Below are 18,061 nucleotides of genomic sequence, written 5' to 3' on the forward strand. Positions count from 1 at the left end.
GCTAATGGAGTTAATAGAATACAGCTCCTTCCCACCCACCCGTGTATATTATTTCCTTGTGCCTTTGAGGCATCATTCAGGAAATCCATTAGTCTTTGACTGTTGTAAGACTGTGGAGCGACTGATACATATCTTCTCTGTTGTGCTAGGGTTCCCAGTCAAACTCCGTCTCACTGCATGGTCCAACATAGCAGATGCAGAGTGACAGCTATATGACTCTTACAAAAGAGACACAATAAATTTAAAAGGAGCATTTTCTGGTTGTGTGGAATAAGGCAGGTTGTGGGAAAGGTTGATTAGGCTAAAATAAAATAAACCGATCAAGAAGATTGAGAGATTTGTGGAAGTTGCACAGCTGCTAGAGTAGCATTTTTCACATCTGAAGAATGCTTGACTAAGAGATAGTGTGATGCAATTACAGCAACGCCACAAGTGAAGTGTTTTGTATATTAACATTAGCCTCTTTCATATATCAACCAAGTTGATGCATCTCTCTACTTCACTGATTCGAAGTATAACGAGCACAAAAGAAAGGCCAATGGCTATAGAAAGTCATCTGATGCAGCGCTGCTATTTATACCCCACTGCTCCATCAGTGTAAGCTAGTCTTTTTAGCATCACGCCACAGGCCTCATTGTGCTTATAGCTTTGTGGTGCTGCGCACTAATGCATTTTTACAGTAAACATCAAACCCCTCCCTTACCCCTGCCACACAGTTTCCAACCCCCGCCCCCCCACTTACAAACAGGCTTCAGCTAGCTGAGTCATGGTAGCAGACTGCACAGGCTGCTGGGGAATTTTGTGATCAGGTTGAGAGCACAGTGATTCTGATCTAGGGCAGTAGTCCACAGCCCTTATGACTGTGTGAAACATTTATGAGTTAAAGTAGTTTCTCTCTGTTACAAAACACTGCCAGATTAAATGTTTTTGTATGTATAACTGTGCACACTAGCTCAATGTTTTTCATCTTACTGTTATGAAAGAAGGACTAGTTTGCATCAAGCTTACCTTATGAAGAAGAATGCTTGCTCACTTTCTGAATTATTTGCATGTCTAATCATGTCATGGGTGTGTGTATAAGAGCCTAGATGCCTTAATAGAGAGAGAAATGAAAAGCGACGGAGAAAAAAAATGACAGACGTTTATCTGTTTTCCACGTAGAGCCCATCTGAATGTTGTAGTCTTCATGACTCGTGTGGTTTGGGGGATAATGGAGAACTCACAGTTGTTAGCTGGCGCAGCTAACTAGTTTTTAGCGCATTGTTTGTTAGCTTGATTTGCTAGTCCACCTTTTTGTATATTTACAGATTTGCAAACTAAAAACCAGCACAAAGTGTCTCTAAGGGTTTGAGCCAACATATGCTGCCAGAATAAGTCTACAAATGCATTACAGCATTGAGTCTCTATCAGAAGAGTGGAAAACCATTGCTCCAGAAAAAGATATCCCCTCATTTTGATGGCGAGTACTGTCAAACACATCAATCCTGAAATCACTGTTCACTCATGTTCACTTCAGCTGGGATCTGGCACCTCCAAAGTCTAGTGTATGAAAATGGTTGCTACCATTTAAAAAATAAATTACTGGTTACAGCCTCACCAGATGAAAAAAACAACACACACACTTTGCTTGGTTACGTAGTATATCTTATGTTAAAGTGGGACTTTGACAGAAAAAATTATTATTAAGTTCTGCACTGAAAGTTTTTTTTTTTCTTTCATATTTGCTCTTAGATAAAATGCACACTACACACTGTGTTGTCCCAAAAAGACTTGGCTTTTGTTTAGCTATAAATTTCAGCAGCAGTGGTTACTTTGGGGAAAAGGGGCATTGTTTTTATTTGCATCAGTGTGGAAATATTGCTGCTGACATGCCGAGAGACTCGCTGTGTGGATATTGTTTTTACTGTCACACCTTTGGTATATGCACTGGGCTTATATGTGTAGCTGGTAAGTACACAGGTGCAACTGGAAATTATCTAGATGGACAGAAAGGGGAAGTACAAACTGCATGACATGAACTGTATCATAGCACTCTTCAGCACATTTTTTTAAAAGTCATACGGTGTGGAAAAAATTCAGAAATAGGGTGTCAGAGGAATTTTCTTTTTTAAATGCCCAGAGCAAAAAAAATTGGTTGATATTTTTACAACATGCCATTGTGAGATTTGATGTTGCACAGTGTCCCTTTAGTTCTCTGCTGGGATTTTTTTCCTTCTTTCAACAGAGTGGCAATGCTCTTCTGGTCAGGCTGGATGATCGGTCTTTTACACTTCCTGCTGCAGTGCTCTGCTGCCTTTTGTCAGTTTAGCCAGGCCAGGCTAACCCTTTTCTCATCTCTCTCCTCTGTTAGCTGATATAAGGTGCTTCCTGTCAGTGGCACCCTCCACTTACAGCAAACATTTATCTCTTTCACTCATAAAGATACTCAAGGCACAAAAAAACCCAAAAACAAACAGGTCTCTGCAAATTCATTTATCCTCAGTGATTTCCTTTGTGTCTGGGGCGAATTCCTGCTTTGACAGACGGCGTTCTTTGTTGGTCTGCTTATTCTCCTTACTGTTCATGTAATTATTGCTCAGTGTGGGCAAGATCTGGACTATTAAAAACAGAATTTTTTCGTTAAGCACCAAGTAGCTATGTTCCCTAAAATCACAGCTAGGTCTGCCTCACACCACTGCTAATATAGTTTACCAACATTTGGCAGACCATGCTAATTCAACTGTCTTTTCATTCTGTATGCTTAGAATGAATTAAAGAAACTGAACGGTGAAATACCCTAAAGAGGCAGTCCGGGTATTGAGTGGAAATTCTTTCACTCAAAAAACAAACAAAAAACAATTGTTGCTGATGAAACACTGACCACAGTCTTCCTCATGATCCACTTTAGCTGTCTGCTGATAAATGAGTGGAGGGTTAAACTCTGAGCAGGGTTAAAGTTCCCTTTTGTGCTAAGATTACATTTTTGGTGGCTCAGCAAATGCACTTTGCTAAAACGTTAGGCTGCATTTATTTTTAAGTTTTAAAGCAGTAGTACTGACCTAAGGGTCATGTTCTAATTGGCCCGGAGTGGAAATAATTTTAAACCTTTGTTGCATGACATAACCTCAAACTATCTCAAACCACAAATTCCTGAGTGAAGTCCAGTAACTGGTAAAATCTTTACTGGCAACCTTTGCACTTTCTTTTGATGAGTGGAAGAAAAAAAAAAATCAATGCAGTTTCAGTTCTTCTTTGGTTAGGCTGAAGTTGTGTTTAGTTAAGCAAATCTAGGACTGTGACAAATGTAAGCTCAGTCACTCACAAACAGTGTCTTCTGAACAGCCAGGAGGTTGTTTTGTGTTGATCTTTCTTTAATGGAGTGGTTTTGGAATATGCTGTGCGCCAACACAGCACACTAACACAAGAATATACTCTCCAGGTGGGGATTTACTGTCCTGATTACTGAGAATTTGAGGACATGAATCAAAGGAAAGGGCTTGTGGATAGCTGGAATTGTTTGACATTCTGCTCGGCTCCTGAGACTAATCAATAAGCATGACCTTATTCTTAGTCAATAGCCCCTATTTGGAGCTTGAAAAAAGGGAGAGAGGAGACATCAACATTTTTGTGTGTATAAAAATACACAGCAGGCAGAAAAAATAAAGTATCAAGGTTATTTACCAGAATGACTTATCAGTTTGCTCTTGTTCATTTATACCCAGAATTACGGTAGTACAATTAGTACAATTGTCTAACTGCACTAATTCTAAAGAAAGGCCACAGGAGAGAGAGACAAGATAGTTTTACTTTGCCCTTTAATTGACCCAGGCCTTTAACCTTGTCAAGATAAATGTTTTCATGCTCTGTTAGAGAACTGGCTTTCTGCCATGTCTTCTTAGGTGATTATGTTGTACTAAAATATGAAGGATATCTTAAGAGCGACATTCCTTTTTTCTCACAGACTTTCATGGCTAACTGCATGGCAAACAGCTTGTACATCTATGCCAGTAATATTTTATTTCTTCTAGATGTCCTCCACAAAGGATAGAGTTTACCCCTATTGGGGGAAAAACACCTTATTTGATCTATAGTAATGCCAGCCAGTTCACCCTAATCAGGGAAATGCTGTTTGCTGACAATGCTTCACTGGTCTGCCACTCAGAAGAAATGCTTCAGACGTTCATCAGAAACTTTAAACATGCCTGATTTGAGTTTAGCCTCACTAGGCATTTCCATCTGTGACCATCCATCCTTTGAACTTTAATGGTGTATTGATCATGCAGTGAATGGCATACCTGCCCAGTAAGGTTTGGATCAGCCTGGTGGCGCAGGGGCTGATCATTCATATATATATACAGTGGGGCAAAAAAGTATTTAGTCAGCCACCGATTGTGCAAGTTCCCCCACCTAAAATGATGACAGAGGTCAGTAATTTGCACCAGAGGTACACTTCAACTGTGAGAGACAGAATGTGAAAAAAAAATCCATGAATCCACATGGTAGGATTTGTAAAGAATTTATTCGTAAATCAGGGTGGAAAATAAGTATTTGGTCAATAACAAAAATACAACTCAATACTTTGTAACATAACCTTTGTTGGCAATAACAGAGGTCAAACGTTTACTATAGGTCTTTACCAGGTTTGCACACACAGTAGCTGGTATTTTGGCCCATTCCTCCATGCAGATCTTCTCGAGAGCAGTGATGTTTTGGGGCTGTCGCCGAGCAACACGGACTTTCAACTCCCACCACAGATTTTCTATGGGGTTGAGGTCTGGAGACTGGCTAGGCCACTCCAGGACTTTCAAATGCTTCTTACGGAGCCACTCCTTTGTTGCCCGGGCGGTGTGTTTTGGATCATTGTCAAGTTGGAAGACCCAGCCTCGTTTCATCTTCAGAGTTCTCACTGATGGAAGGAGGTTTTGGCTCAAAATCTCACGATACATGGCCCCATTCATTCTGTCCTTAACACGGATCAGTCGTCCTGTCCCCTTGGCAGAAAAACAGCCCCATAGCATGATGTTTCCACCCCCATGCTTCACAGTAGGTATGGTGTTCTTGGGATGCAACTCAGTATTCTTCTTCCTCCAAACACGACGAGTTGAGTTTATACCAAAAAGTTCTACTTTGGTTTCATCTGACCACATGACATTCTCCCAATCCTCTGCTGTATCATCCATGTGCTCTCTGGCAAACTTCAGACGAGCCTGGACATGCACTGGCTTCAGCAGCGGAACACGTCTGGCACTGCGGGATTTGATTCCCTGCCGTTGTAGTGTGTTACTGATGGTGACCTTTGTTACTTTGGTCCCAGCTCTCTGCAGGTCATTCACCAGGTCCCCCCGTGTGGTTCTGGGATCTTTGCTCACCGTTCTCATGATCATTTTGACCCCACGGGATGAGATCTTGCGTGGAGCCCCAGATCGAGGGAGATTATCAGTGGTCTTGTATGTCTTCCATTTTCTGATGATTGCTCCCACAGTTGATTTTTTCACACCAAGCTGCTTGCCTATTGTAGATTCACTCTTCCCAGTCTGGTGCAGGTCTACAATACTTTACCTGGTGTCCTTCAAAAGCTCTTTGGTCTTGGCCATGGCGGAGTTTGGAGTCTGACTGTTTGAGGCTGTGGACAGGTGTCTTTTATACAGATGAGTTCAAACAGGTGCCATTCATACAGGTAACGAGTGGGGGACAGAAAAGCTTCTTACAGAAGACGTTACAGGTCTGTGAGAGCCAGAGATTTTCCTTGTTTGAGGTGACCAAATACTTATTTTCCACCCTAATTTACGTATAAATTCTTTACAAATCCTACCATGTGGATTCATGGATTTTTTTTTTTCACATTCTGTCTCTCACAGTTGAAGTGTATCTCTGGTGCAAATTACTGACCTCTGTCATCATTTTAAGTGGGGGAACTTGCACAATCGGTGGCTGACTAAATACTTTTTTGCCCCACTGTGTGTGTGTGTGTGTGTGTGTGTGTGTGTGTGTGTGTGTGTATGTATGTATATGTATGTATATGTATGTATGTATGTATGTATATATATACACACACACACACACACACACACACACACACACACACACACACACACACACACACACACACACACACCGCGGATCACCCCGTGCGTGGGACTGGACGGCCAACACGTTAACGAGCTAACTGCGCTAACGCACTAGTACCCATCAATGTAATTGAGCATTGCGTGGCACATCCAACATATTGTTTTACTTTTGTCCATTACGCGCTTACCTTCAGGGTCATATGTCACATGAAAACCAAAATGGTTCCAAACGGCAGATCTGAATGAGGGTGGGGGAGGTTCAATTTGCCATGTTGCAAGGAGAGCTTAACTTCTGTCTCGCTAGCTTGCCCTGCGCTCAGTGAATCTGCGTTCGACTACTCCGCCTAGGCTGCACTGTGCTTTTTAATTTAGATTTTTTTTTTTTTTTAACTTTGACAGCATTTATGGTGTTGCCAAAGGCAAAGTATCAAATGTTTATTGTAGGTTTCTTACCTTACTTTTTAATGTGGTCACTCAGACTATCTGTAACCTTTTTTTGCCTTACCATGTAATCAGACAATGCACTCTGTAAACCACTTTAAGCATACCACAATCTCCAGAGAGTGTGCTCCAACTATTATCACTACACACACTGAAGGAATTCCATTTGGAAATACTGTTTAACTAAAATGTTAAGAGATTCTTCAGGATATTGGTTAGAATCTGCAAGCTATAAACGTTACGGTCCAGGATTGATTGGAACTGCTGGAGGCACTGACACAGCCTCATAGTCTGTTCATTTTAACTCATTTCTGTGTGGGATGTTATTTGTGTTTAGTAAGGAATTAGTAGCAAAGGGATATGCACACCCTGCCTATTTCCTTTTCACTTGATGCGGAAGCTGTGGCGACAACTATTTTTGGTGCCTTCTTTTAAAACAATTAGCAAAGAAATATGCAGATTTCAGCTGTGTGACAGATGTACAGCTGAGTTGATCCCATTCCTGATTTCACTGTGATTATTTCCTTTCACTGCTGTATGTGACTATAGCTTGCTTTACAAGTATATGACTTTTTTTTTTTTTTTTGTCCCTTTTTAACCCACCAGGAGCGCTGTAATTGATTCATTGTTTCTTTAGTCGGGGGAAATGATATTTAATGAGCAGAAGCGAGATGTGTTTTAATTGCTGAGTGAATCCGAGAACTCCTTGGTGATTCAAAATCAAAATATATTGATGCTGAAGCGTAGGTATTCAGAGCAAAGTGTGGGAAACGTGATGAGAAGAAGGGCGTAATTGATCAATGGCAGCCTTGTGCCTTGTGATGCCTGCAAGAGGGCTAAAAGACAAATGCCGGATCTGCTTCACCCCATTAATAACTTTGATGAGCTGATGATTAAACACATAGGCTACACAGTCAATCTTCTTAAAGGGTTTTACTTTTATTTATGCAATTAGCTAGCAGCTTTATGCAAGGCAGTTGTGAAATAACAGCTGAGGGTGCAAGACTGCCAAATCTATTGTTTTTCAGCAGTGGCACACACACACATATCAGTGTAGTATTGTACTGTAATGTGGAACAGGAAACATGCACGCGTGCCGCTAAAAGGATAAAGCCATATGTGGCCTGGACCACTCTGAGGTGTTCTGAGTGGTCACATCTTAATGTATCCTCAATGTATCTTGGTTACGTTCTCGCTCATTCTGCAGTCTGAGTTGTGACCAGATCTCAGAAGACGCATTTAAATCCCTGTTACAAAGAGGGACTCATGAGCTACTGGTGAGCTGCTGCACTTTGTGCTTGAGTGTGATTCACATTCTCACATTGCCAAAGTCAGCAAACCAGCCAAATCTTCTTTGGGGATTATCATTGTCATTAATTGGATTTTTAGCCTAATCATTGATGATGTAATTTCTATTTTTACTAATGGGAGTGGTACAAATACATTTAAATGTTTTTTTTTTTCCTATTATCTTTTATGTGTCACTTTTCCGCCACCCTCGGGAGGCCTTTGGTTTCCAAGTTTAGTCAATTTCTTATATGTAACATTAGATTTGTAATTGGTAGATTTATGTCAGTAGGACAGACTCTGCCACAGAGCATTATGGGAATGCTGATCTAGCAGGTTGTGGAGGATTAGGGTCAACATGAGTAAGAAGCTCAGGCCTCTTTTCCACAGCTTCTGCTTCTTATTCTGCATTTAGTTTAATTAAATATCCTTATTGTCATAATTGATATCTTAATGAAGTTTGTGCCGCTTTGCCTAACGCTTTTCCACACCTCACCACGGGATGTACTTTTCTGGTCAGAGTGCATGAGTCTCAGTGCCTCATGCCTTGCGTACATAAATACAAAACCAAAGAATTCAAATCCCATGCGGTCCTTAACCAGTGAGCCGGTGCTATTCTCCCACAGGCACACAGTGAAGGAGTCTTGAGGTTAGTTGGTTCAAACTCAGCAGGTCTTGCACCCATCGCCCTGCTCTCCACTCATTGGCTTTGTCATACCAGCTGCGATAGTGTCTGTGAACAGAGAGCATTATTCATGTCCTCAGAGGGGGGCAAGTCCTAATTGAAATTCCAGTCTTTTCCACTGGAATGAAGTGAAGCAGCCGACATCCACTGTATTATCCTGGGCCTGTCACCTTGAAAGGCCCACTGGAGACGGTTAAAATTCCTGGGTAGAAGAAAAGTGATGTATAACAAAAGGGACCAATGAAGCAAGACAAAAGATTCTGGTTGTATGAGAGAAGCGGCATTACAGCAGCATTGGCTTTCTATGGTGTGGTGTGAACTTCTCCTCTGTACTGCAGTAACTAAAGGGCTGAACTGTCTGTGGTTGCTTGCTGCCAGTGGGGTGTGCATGCTAATGACCGAGTGAATGAATCAGTGCCATTCTGATCGAGGGGAAAGAAGCACAAGGAACCCCTTTCTTGTTTGTTCAGCAGCCTACTGTCTTCATCTCTGTACTGTCTCAGAATAAAAAAAAAAAACTGTACACAGTAAGCACTGGAGTTATATAATTTTCTGACTGATGACTTAAGCGTTTCATTAATTAAATCTCAAAAACTAAGATTAGCACAATAACGTAGCTTCCATCCTCCTGTTTTGAGAAACTAGGAATATTCCAGACTTATTAAAAAGATAACAATTTTCTCGGATGTGTGAGTGTTTTTGGTGTCAACTTAGTTTTACTCTGTGTAAAAAGCCACGCTGCAACAGCAGTAATTTCTGGATTTTAGGATGTGTTGCATTGAAACAATAAACCTCATTTGCTGATGACAGTGCCAGGATCCCTGTTCTGACCTGCCTGCCTCGCCTAGTCAGAGTTGTTGCTCTGTTTTTTTTTCCCGTTTACTCATCAACTTTGCTCTAGATTGCACATTTCATTCCCCCAAAAGTCAATGAACGCATTATGCTGTTCTCAGTTTTCTCTAAAGTGATTGAAAATATTTTTCTTCATTGCAAAAAGGTAAATATCATCATTATAATGTTACATTTGCCAGGTAATTCAACTGCATATGAATGGGTACAAACATCTCAGAACAACTCATTTATGGGAACCCTTTTATTTGAAGCAACTTCATTTTATTTTGTGCTCCAAAATTTCCAAAGATTTTAGCTAGTTTGAACATACAAAAACTAGTGTCAGTCCCATGTGTCATCTTCCCAAGAAATTTTAAAATTCTGGTATTTCCACTCGTTTTATATCATTTTTCTAAATATGTCTCGACTAGAAAAAAAACACATTGTACTTTTTTCCCTTTTCGTCGTTCTCTTTGCCAGGGATCGAGCTGTGCCTGCCAGGATGGCGATTTTCCATGACCATGGTGGCCAGCTTTGTGGTTTTGGGTGGTCGGCTCTTGATGCCTGGAGTGGCGTACCTCTGTCGCAACTGGCAGGTACTTCAAGCTGTCATCATCTGTCCCCTGCTGCTTATGCTGTCCTACATTTGGTAAGGAAAAGACCTTAGCATTCGCTGCACTTTGGTACCGGGTTATCTTATCTTGATTTTGATATTCTGTTAAACTTAAAATATTTTTTTCAGTTACACAACAGTTTAAAAAAAGACACATAGATGCATCCACGGCGATCAGGTGTGACTTGATTTATTGATTTTCCTTTCAGTAAATTAAGCACTGTTTAACAAAAGATACACTTGCAGAGGTTTTTCTTCTTATTATTATTTTTACAAGCTTAAAAATAGTACTAAAGTCCAAGCTGAGGTATCTTTTACACTTAAACCTCTGCTTTGACTTTTTCCAAAGCATAAGCAATAAATACACCATTTATTCTACCTCACTGAACACAGTTCTGTAATACTGCTGATGTCTACAAAGATGGCAGGAATAGGTTCAAGGTTCTTTATATATAATATAGATTTTGCCAGAGTTTCAAAGGCCTTGGTATCTTTGATGTCCCTGCAAAACAAAGGGGGTTCTGTTCAGTAACAGTCAGAAGTAATCCAAAGCAAACATCTTGTCAAACATCAGTCTTTGTCATGCAATACACTTTCATTAGCATAAGAAACAGTGTGGAGAAGGGATGGAAATACACCTCGGGCACATGTCAGGTTAGTCATTGTGATTTGGTAAATAAGAAAATGTTGATATGTCCTCAGTTCCATTGTTCTGATCATAAAAAAAAAAAAAATACAGCATTCATTATCACTCAGCATTTTGATGGCTCAGCTGTTGAATGGGATTTGCAACAGTTGTATGCTGTGACGCAATCATGGCTTTGTTTGCTAAAGACTACACAATTCAAGGACATGAAGCAGGTTGTGAAACTTGTGGAACTTCTGTTGATATCACAAGTTTGGACATTGCACGGTGAACTCAGCCCGAGAGGTTCTCTGTAAACTTTTATTATCAATCCAGCAATCTAACAATCTGTCATGTGATACTGTGTCATCAAAGTGTGATGTCTCTGTCACACAGCACACATTTTTTTTAGCACACAAAAGTTGGCAAGAGCCTTTAAGGTAATTTCCAAAGCTGTGTTAACTTTCCTGATTAACTGTGGCTGACTCTGCAAACATCTGGAATACAGCTGATTTGTCATGATAGCTGTGTGGCAGGCAGGATGAGGACCCAAAATGCAAACTCACGGACTCAGGGGATAAACTCAAAATCACAGCTTTAATGCTGGAAGGCAGATCACAAGAAATACAAAACTTAAACCGGGAACAATAACTAACACTTGCAGAGAGACACAGGGAAATCCACGCAGCTATGAGGGAGACTACGACACAGAACTGAGGGAGACGCAGACATAAATACACAGAGGGTTAACGAGGGAAGTGGGAGCACACGGGGAACACAGCTGACACAGATAATCATAACGAGACAGGGCAGGAGTGAACACAACATGACGCATACTGACGAGAGACTGTCAAAGTAAAACAGGAAGTACACAGAGGTTCAGACAGGAGGAGAGAGCACGGGGAGAACACAGACATAACAGGCTGGGGGAAACATGGAATAAAACACGAAAGGGGGCAAGGGCTCATGAATACATAGAGGGGCACACAGGGGGTGAGAGTCACAAAGGGAAAGCACACAGGGAACAACATAACAGGGCAACTCAGGAAACAGAACCTAAACAGGGAACTGAATACAAAAATACAAGAGAACTAAGAATACTGGGCCAACACGGCCCAGGACCATGACATGATTAGGTTGAAAATTTAAACGCTGCAGGTGATCTAATGACGTTGGGTGAGGGGGGGGGAGAGGGATAGTTGCAAACCACACATGTGGAAAATGATGAAACCTGCACATCTACTTTGTAGACAGAGGTTCATCCAAATGCAGCACCAGTCGTTATGTTATTGACTGTCTTCATATACACATGTACTCTTTCTGCAAGCTGATACCTTGACTCATTTTTTCCCCTGACTCATTTTTCATGTCATATTAACAAGGACATCCCCCATCTTTTTGACAGGATCTTCCCTGAGTCACTGCGTTGGCTGCTCGCCACTCAGCAGTACAGTCGCTCCAAGTGGATCATGGGACACATAGTAGAGAAAAATCAAGTGAACGTGGAGCTTGACCCAGAGAACATCCTCACAGGTAATGAATCCTTCAACAGTAATTTAAAGATATCAGACTCAATGTCTGCATTTTATATTTTGATATGTTTTGCGCGACATACTGCTTCCCTGCAAAGGTGTCTGCTAGGCCTTTATTTTGAATGGCGTGGTCTGCATTGTTATTCCCAGCTTCGCTTATCCAAATGAGACAGATTGACAAGGTTATATACATTTCCCATCTTGCTAACACAGAAATAATCCACTACAAAGGTAGCATTGGGTGTTGAACATTGGATTATGGCACTCTCAAATGTTCATTAATATCATTATAGCTTGGATGGGTGGACATGAGCTGACACAATAGTGGGCAGATGGCAGATGGTTGTAGGTCAGGCATTTGACCCCATGTTAACTGTACTCAGACCAGCCAGAACAAAGCAGTTTGGATTGTGTTGTTGTGAAAATCAATAGCAGATTTGTATAAGTGTTTGTTTATTATATATACTTTGTTTCCCTGTTTTTGTCCTGCCATTGCGTAGTTATCACTCCTTTTTGAAAAATGATGGAAGGGAAGTGCCACTATGAGATAAAAGGCTTTAAGAGGAGCCACAGTGTGAAATTGACTGCATATTTTTAGAAGTCGGAGTCTCTGTGCTGACTCTTAGCATTTAGGGACATACGTGCATTACCATAGACGTAGATTTATCTTTTTTTTTTATGTACAAACTTCCCCATACGGTAGAGAAGCATGAGCTATTTCTCTACTTTCAATTGCTCAGCACTAAATTATGCTATAGAAGCAGACTGAAGCATGTCTTATTCATGTAGAACAATTTACTTGATCCCCTTTGAAAAAGTGGAATGATTTGCACAGCTCTGAGCACAGTTGATCTTACTCAGGGGATCACTGGAAAACCTGAGTGGTTAGCCAGAGATAACCTTCGCATGCCTGAGTCAATGTGAAAAATGAATTAGCATGAGGCAGAGGTGTGTTACTGTGGCAACCTGCAGACTGATACCAAAACATTAAGTGTGTTATATCATGTATCACGAGCAGCTCAGGGGTGTTGCCCGCTGGTAGCTGCTCTCCTGTTAGTGTTACCATACCTGTTTGACAAAGCTGTGGGATGGTACCTGTGTGGAATGAATGAGCTCACCAAAACATAGAGTTTCTGTGGTTTCAAACCCAGATAACTGTCCAACTTTTACTCATTATATTTACAGTACTGTCATTCAAATACAAAACTTTCCAGAACCCTATTCTTTAGAAGGGTTTGAAACATTTGAATTTTGCCTACACTTTAAGGTAATTCTACTTAGTTTATTATTCAGGTTTGTGTACTACTGTACTGCAGTGCAACAACAGATGGATGTTGACTTTTCAATCGAAATGCCAGGAAAAAAAAAAGAAATATTCTACCACTTTCACTTTCATTTCATTCCTTTTTCAATGTATTTATTAAATAAATAACAGTTTGTTAATTTCTCTAATGTTAGATAGGAAGCACTTGGTGAATGAGGCAACTTGTATAAAGTGCTTTGAGTGCTCAAGAGGAGTAGAATAGTGTTATATAAGAATAGAATAGAATTGAATAGAAGTATCCTTTATTTAATGTCCCTCAGTGGGGAAATAAGAACCAGCCCGGTTGTATATGTGAAACAGTAAATAGGGAGGGAAAAGAAACAAATGTGAGTTCTATAATTTTTATGATTTTTTATTTTTTATTTTTGGCAAAGCTTTAATAATATCTGTGTTTTCCTGTTCCCAGAACTACAAAGATCTCTTCAACAGAGGCCCAAGAAAACATGCATTGTGAAAATGGTTGGGACGAGGACCCTTTGGAAGAATATCGTTGTGCTCTGTGTCACCTCGTAAGTGGCTGTCTTAAAATGTAAAAATAATTCTGTGTTAAAGAATGCAAATCATTTAAATCATGTAATTATTTGAAATGGTAGATCAGTGACATAAATCAAGAAGCTGTATCTTTATTTGTGTCTCTAACTTTTTCTGATAATTGTTCACCTTGAATTTGATGCTAGGATCATTTAAAAAGAGAGTTCTTAATTTTAATGCATTTTAACACTCTGTAAGCATGAAGCCAAGTGTGTGGTTATGAAAGCATAATGCTTTGCTTCCTTGATATAGGATTTCGGCTGCAGTTTGCAGACTCTTTTCTGTCATATTTTTAGTTTTATAATGTAATGATTCACATTTTTCAGTCGGTCACAGTACTCGACTACAGGCACGCTGGTTTAGCCTCTGGACTCTTGTACTGCAGACTTATGCAGTTGTAATACATGTGTACTGTGTAATGAGCAAGTATTTCGCTAAAAAACATGTGAATGGGGACAATCATCTCTCCAAAACCCATGTACTGTAATAATATACAGCGCTAACAGTGCCTTTGCAGATGTGTTTGTTTTCCATGCCAAGTGCACTAATGCCCTCTTAAAGCCTTTTAGATAATTGCTTTTGAAGTTTGGCGCAATAGTGATTGATTTAAAAAGGAAAAAAAACACAGACGTGTATACTGGTAACAAGCCAATCACCCTCCTCTTTAACCCAAGACACACAGAAACATCATTTCCTGTTTCTAACACATGTAGTCTAATGTACATAAAGTTCATTTTCAGTCCAACATAGGATCCAATAAAGGGTCTGCTTTTTGCTTTTTCCAGTCTATTCTGCCTTTTTGAGAACAGGGTTATATGTGTCAGTGTGCTAACGAGGGTGTGTGTGTGTTTGTGAGTGTGTCAGGACTTGAAAAGATGTATATAATACAGGTACTTGGAGTGCAATGCCACTCAGACCTGCCATTTTGTGGAGTCAAGATGCCACTATTAACCTGCGGGCTGGATAGAGGATTGATCTTTAGCTGTTTCTTCTTTTGTCCTTCCATATTTGTGCTGCTCTCTCTTTTCATCTCCAATGGACTCTTCCTTCGATCTGAGACCTCATCTCTTGTCTGGCAGACCGAGCTCTACCTCTGCTTTGGTGCACAGTGTCCCTGATTCCCTGTTTGCATAAATTTTACATGAGCTTTGTCCTTATGAAACATTAGACAACTCAGAAGGAGGGTGTGAGGGCTTGCTTTTGTTTTGTTTTTTTGTGTGTACATAGGGTGTGTTTCTGTGTGCCAATAAATCCATGTTTACACATGTGAGGTTTTTGGTTTTTTTTTTTTCAAAATACACTGAGATTAGAGAAAGCATGAAATAAAGCGGCTCTTCACTGCTTTACACAGTTTACTTAGTACCCTTACGAAAGATGTAGTTCAGTGTCTCCTGATGTAGCCGTTGTATTGCTTGAGATGTCGCTTTTTTTGACTTGCTTTTCTCTTTTCTCTGTTTTTTTATTCAGGTTAACTGGTTATGGGATCCACCACTGCTTTGCCCGCAGCATGATGGATCCTGAAGCTCAGGGAACCACCATATTCCCTGACTTCTATACACACTATTACACAATGGCAGGCATCGCGGTTGCATCATGCATTGCACTATGTCCAGCGGTCTGCCTGATGGGCCGTCGCGGTGGCCTTCTTCTGTTTATGATCATCACTGCCCTCGCATCTCTGCTGCAGTTGGGTCTACTTAACTGTGAGTATTACATAGGAACTCCTATAACATGAAAAAGCTCTAGCGGTTCTTGAGGAGGCCACTCTCATGCAGTTTATTGAGATTGACTATGGTCTAAAGTCCACAATATAAAACCCCCCAAAAAGAACTCTTAGTCACATAAATCGAAGCAATAGTTTAACATTTTGGGAAATAAAGTTAGATCAAAATCAGCAAAATCTGAGATCTGTTAGTTAAAATGCAGTCTCAACTCAACAGAGTTAGCAAAAAGCAAGGCCAACCAGCCAGCCTGGCTGTGTAAATGAAAAAAGGCCACATGGAGAGCACATTGTTATGCTTGTATCAATAACTACAGTGGTAACTATAAGGTAATTTACTCAATATAAACAAAGCAAAAGTAACAACAGCAACAAAAACAGAACCCATAGAAATGTGTATACTTCACAGATATTTTTAAAGAACAACTGTGAGTAATAAATGTAATTGTCATGCTACCTAATACTGAGCTATTCCTTCTCCCAATTCTAACATTTTTACAAATGTTGTGTAAATGACACATGCTTACAAGTGCATACATCTAAAAAAAAAAAAAAAGTCCTACATTTTTGCTATTCATGGACACATTAAACATGATGGTTGTTACGAGATTTGCTACCTTTAGTTGTTTTGTCCCTGTTCAGTCCCTGAACTTGATTACATTGTCAGTGAGTACCAGAAGTGCCTCAGATGATCAAAACAGCCAGCAACAGTTTATTCAGTTACAAACGGGTTACACTTAATGTTTAACCTGAGTCAACACATCAAGGTTATGCTCATGTTCTATTTTCCCTTTGTTACGCTGTGCTGAAAGGCTTAGCTCAACATGTGTTAATTCTCACTATTTGTCACTCTTTTCTAATGATTCCTCATATTTTCAATATTTTTCTAGTGTTGGGGAAATACAGTGAACACCTGAAAATAAGTAAGTCTATCTGTTCATATATACTCATATATTCATATATATTCATAAGTGTTGCATTTTGTAAAAATATTAGCTTATGTTTCATATATATATATCTCAATCTCATAACTCAGACTGTTGCATTCCTTGAGGTTTAGGAAAATATGCTTCATGCAGATACCCAGCATTTTGTCAGGCCTATGCAAGCCTTGTGGAGACTCATGATGAAGTTCTAGGCTCTCTTTTTATTTATTTATTTATCCCCTTATGTTAAAGAGGGCGAGCCTCTTTGTTACAGAACCATGAACTCACCACCAGCCTTCCTTTACTTTTCTCTTCTGTTTATCCATCGCCTGTAATCTCTCCACACTAATCCCCCTGTGGTAAGCGAGAGCTGATTTCAGGGTAGTTCTCCTCTACACCTCTTTATGCCATTATGCCATCTTTAGTATGTCTTATTTGTAAAACACCCTATTTAAACCGTCTTTGGGCTAAATTGGCTCATTGTTTGCAGATTCATTTCTCAACAGCTCCTCATTCTATATCTCTTTTTGTTGAATTTACATCAAAACAAAAGCTAAAATAATAGCCTTTGTTGTCATTGCATTGCCTGATCTAACTCCATTGAATTTACCAGAATTGTTGTAACATTATAATTTTTGAAAATACTAATTTTGGCAAATACTTGCAATCATTTTCCCTGAAAAGTAAATTTAACACATTTTTACATATAAACCACTGTTGTCCTTTCACTGATTACACAGCATACTGAGTGAAGAATCTCCATGTTTGTGTCTCCTGATTCTGTTGCAGATACCACAAGTACAATGAATACGCATTTCACCATTGGCTTCTCCGCTATCGGTATGTTCTCCTCCCACGCAGTCAGCGCCCTGAGCATCTTCTTCTGTGCTGAGATCACTCCCACTGTGATCAGGTAAACCCACTGCAAGAGCAAGACCGTACCACCAGAGGAGGGGAGATAATGTGGAAAATGTGTTCTTATTTTGCAGAGGAGTAAAACAATATTCAGGCTGACAAGTGTTTCACAATTCAAAATCTTTGTTTTAAAAATCTGTTTCATTGTTCTGGAGAACTTATAATTCATTTTTTAGTGTAGCTGTTGTTTTTGTTTTTAATCGTGACCATCCATTCTGCTCCTCCTCCTGTTTAATATCGGTATGAAATTCCTGAACTGCTGGAAAAGACAGACTCACAACTCCGTATCAAATGTAATCCACAACTTGCACAAATTATCTAGCCTTTTGAGGATGTGTGACACAGCACTTGATGTATAAAAATATAGTTTTTTTTAAAGCATTGCTCTGCTAACAATGTGTGAAGTGCACCATCTAGTGGCCAACTTTGGCAATGACAGGAAAGCGAATTTGAACATGGGGTAGAGGGTGTAGACGGTGCTGCAGCACTCTCTGCTGCTCCTCGGGAAAAAGGCAGAAAAGAAGAGGAGGGTAAAACAAAACTGCTTTTAAATACCAGATTTAGCTTTCCAGAACAACGTGCAG

The 18,061-nt window shown here is 40.0% G+C and overlaps 1 protein-coding gene across 1 annotated transcript in view; it reads left to right on the top strand.

Moving 5' to 3' along the window:
* Positions 1–18,061, top strand: part of LOC101474448 (solute carrier family 22 member 23) — a 38,006-nt gene that overhangs the window by 15,371 nt on the left and 4,574 nt on the right. The window contains exons 4-9 of the mRNA XM_004542741.4: positions 9,772–9,940; positions 11,935–12,062; positions 13,792–13,894; positions 15,384–15,619; positions 16,527–16,559; positions 17,352–17,475. Of these exons, the coding sequence (XP_004542798.2) occupies positions 9,772–9,940; positions 11,935–12,062; positions 13,792–13,894; positions 15,384–15,619; positions 16,527–16,559; positions 17,352–17,475 (793 nt within the window). The remainder of the gene's footprint in view (positions 1–9,771; positions 9,941–11,934; positions 12,063–13,791; positions 13,895–15,383; positions 15,620–16,526; positions 16,560–17,351; positions 17,476–18,061) is intronic.

Source organism: Maylandia zebra, linkage group LG18, assembly GCF_041146795.1.
Source record: "Maylandia zebra isolate NMK-2024a linkage group LG18, Mzebra_GT3a, whole genome shotgun sequence".
In the NCBI taxonomy this organism is placed as follows: Eukaryota; Metazoa; Chordata; class Actinopteri; order Cichliformes; family Cichlidae; genus Maylandia; species Maylandia zebra.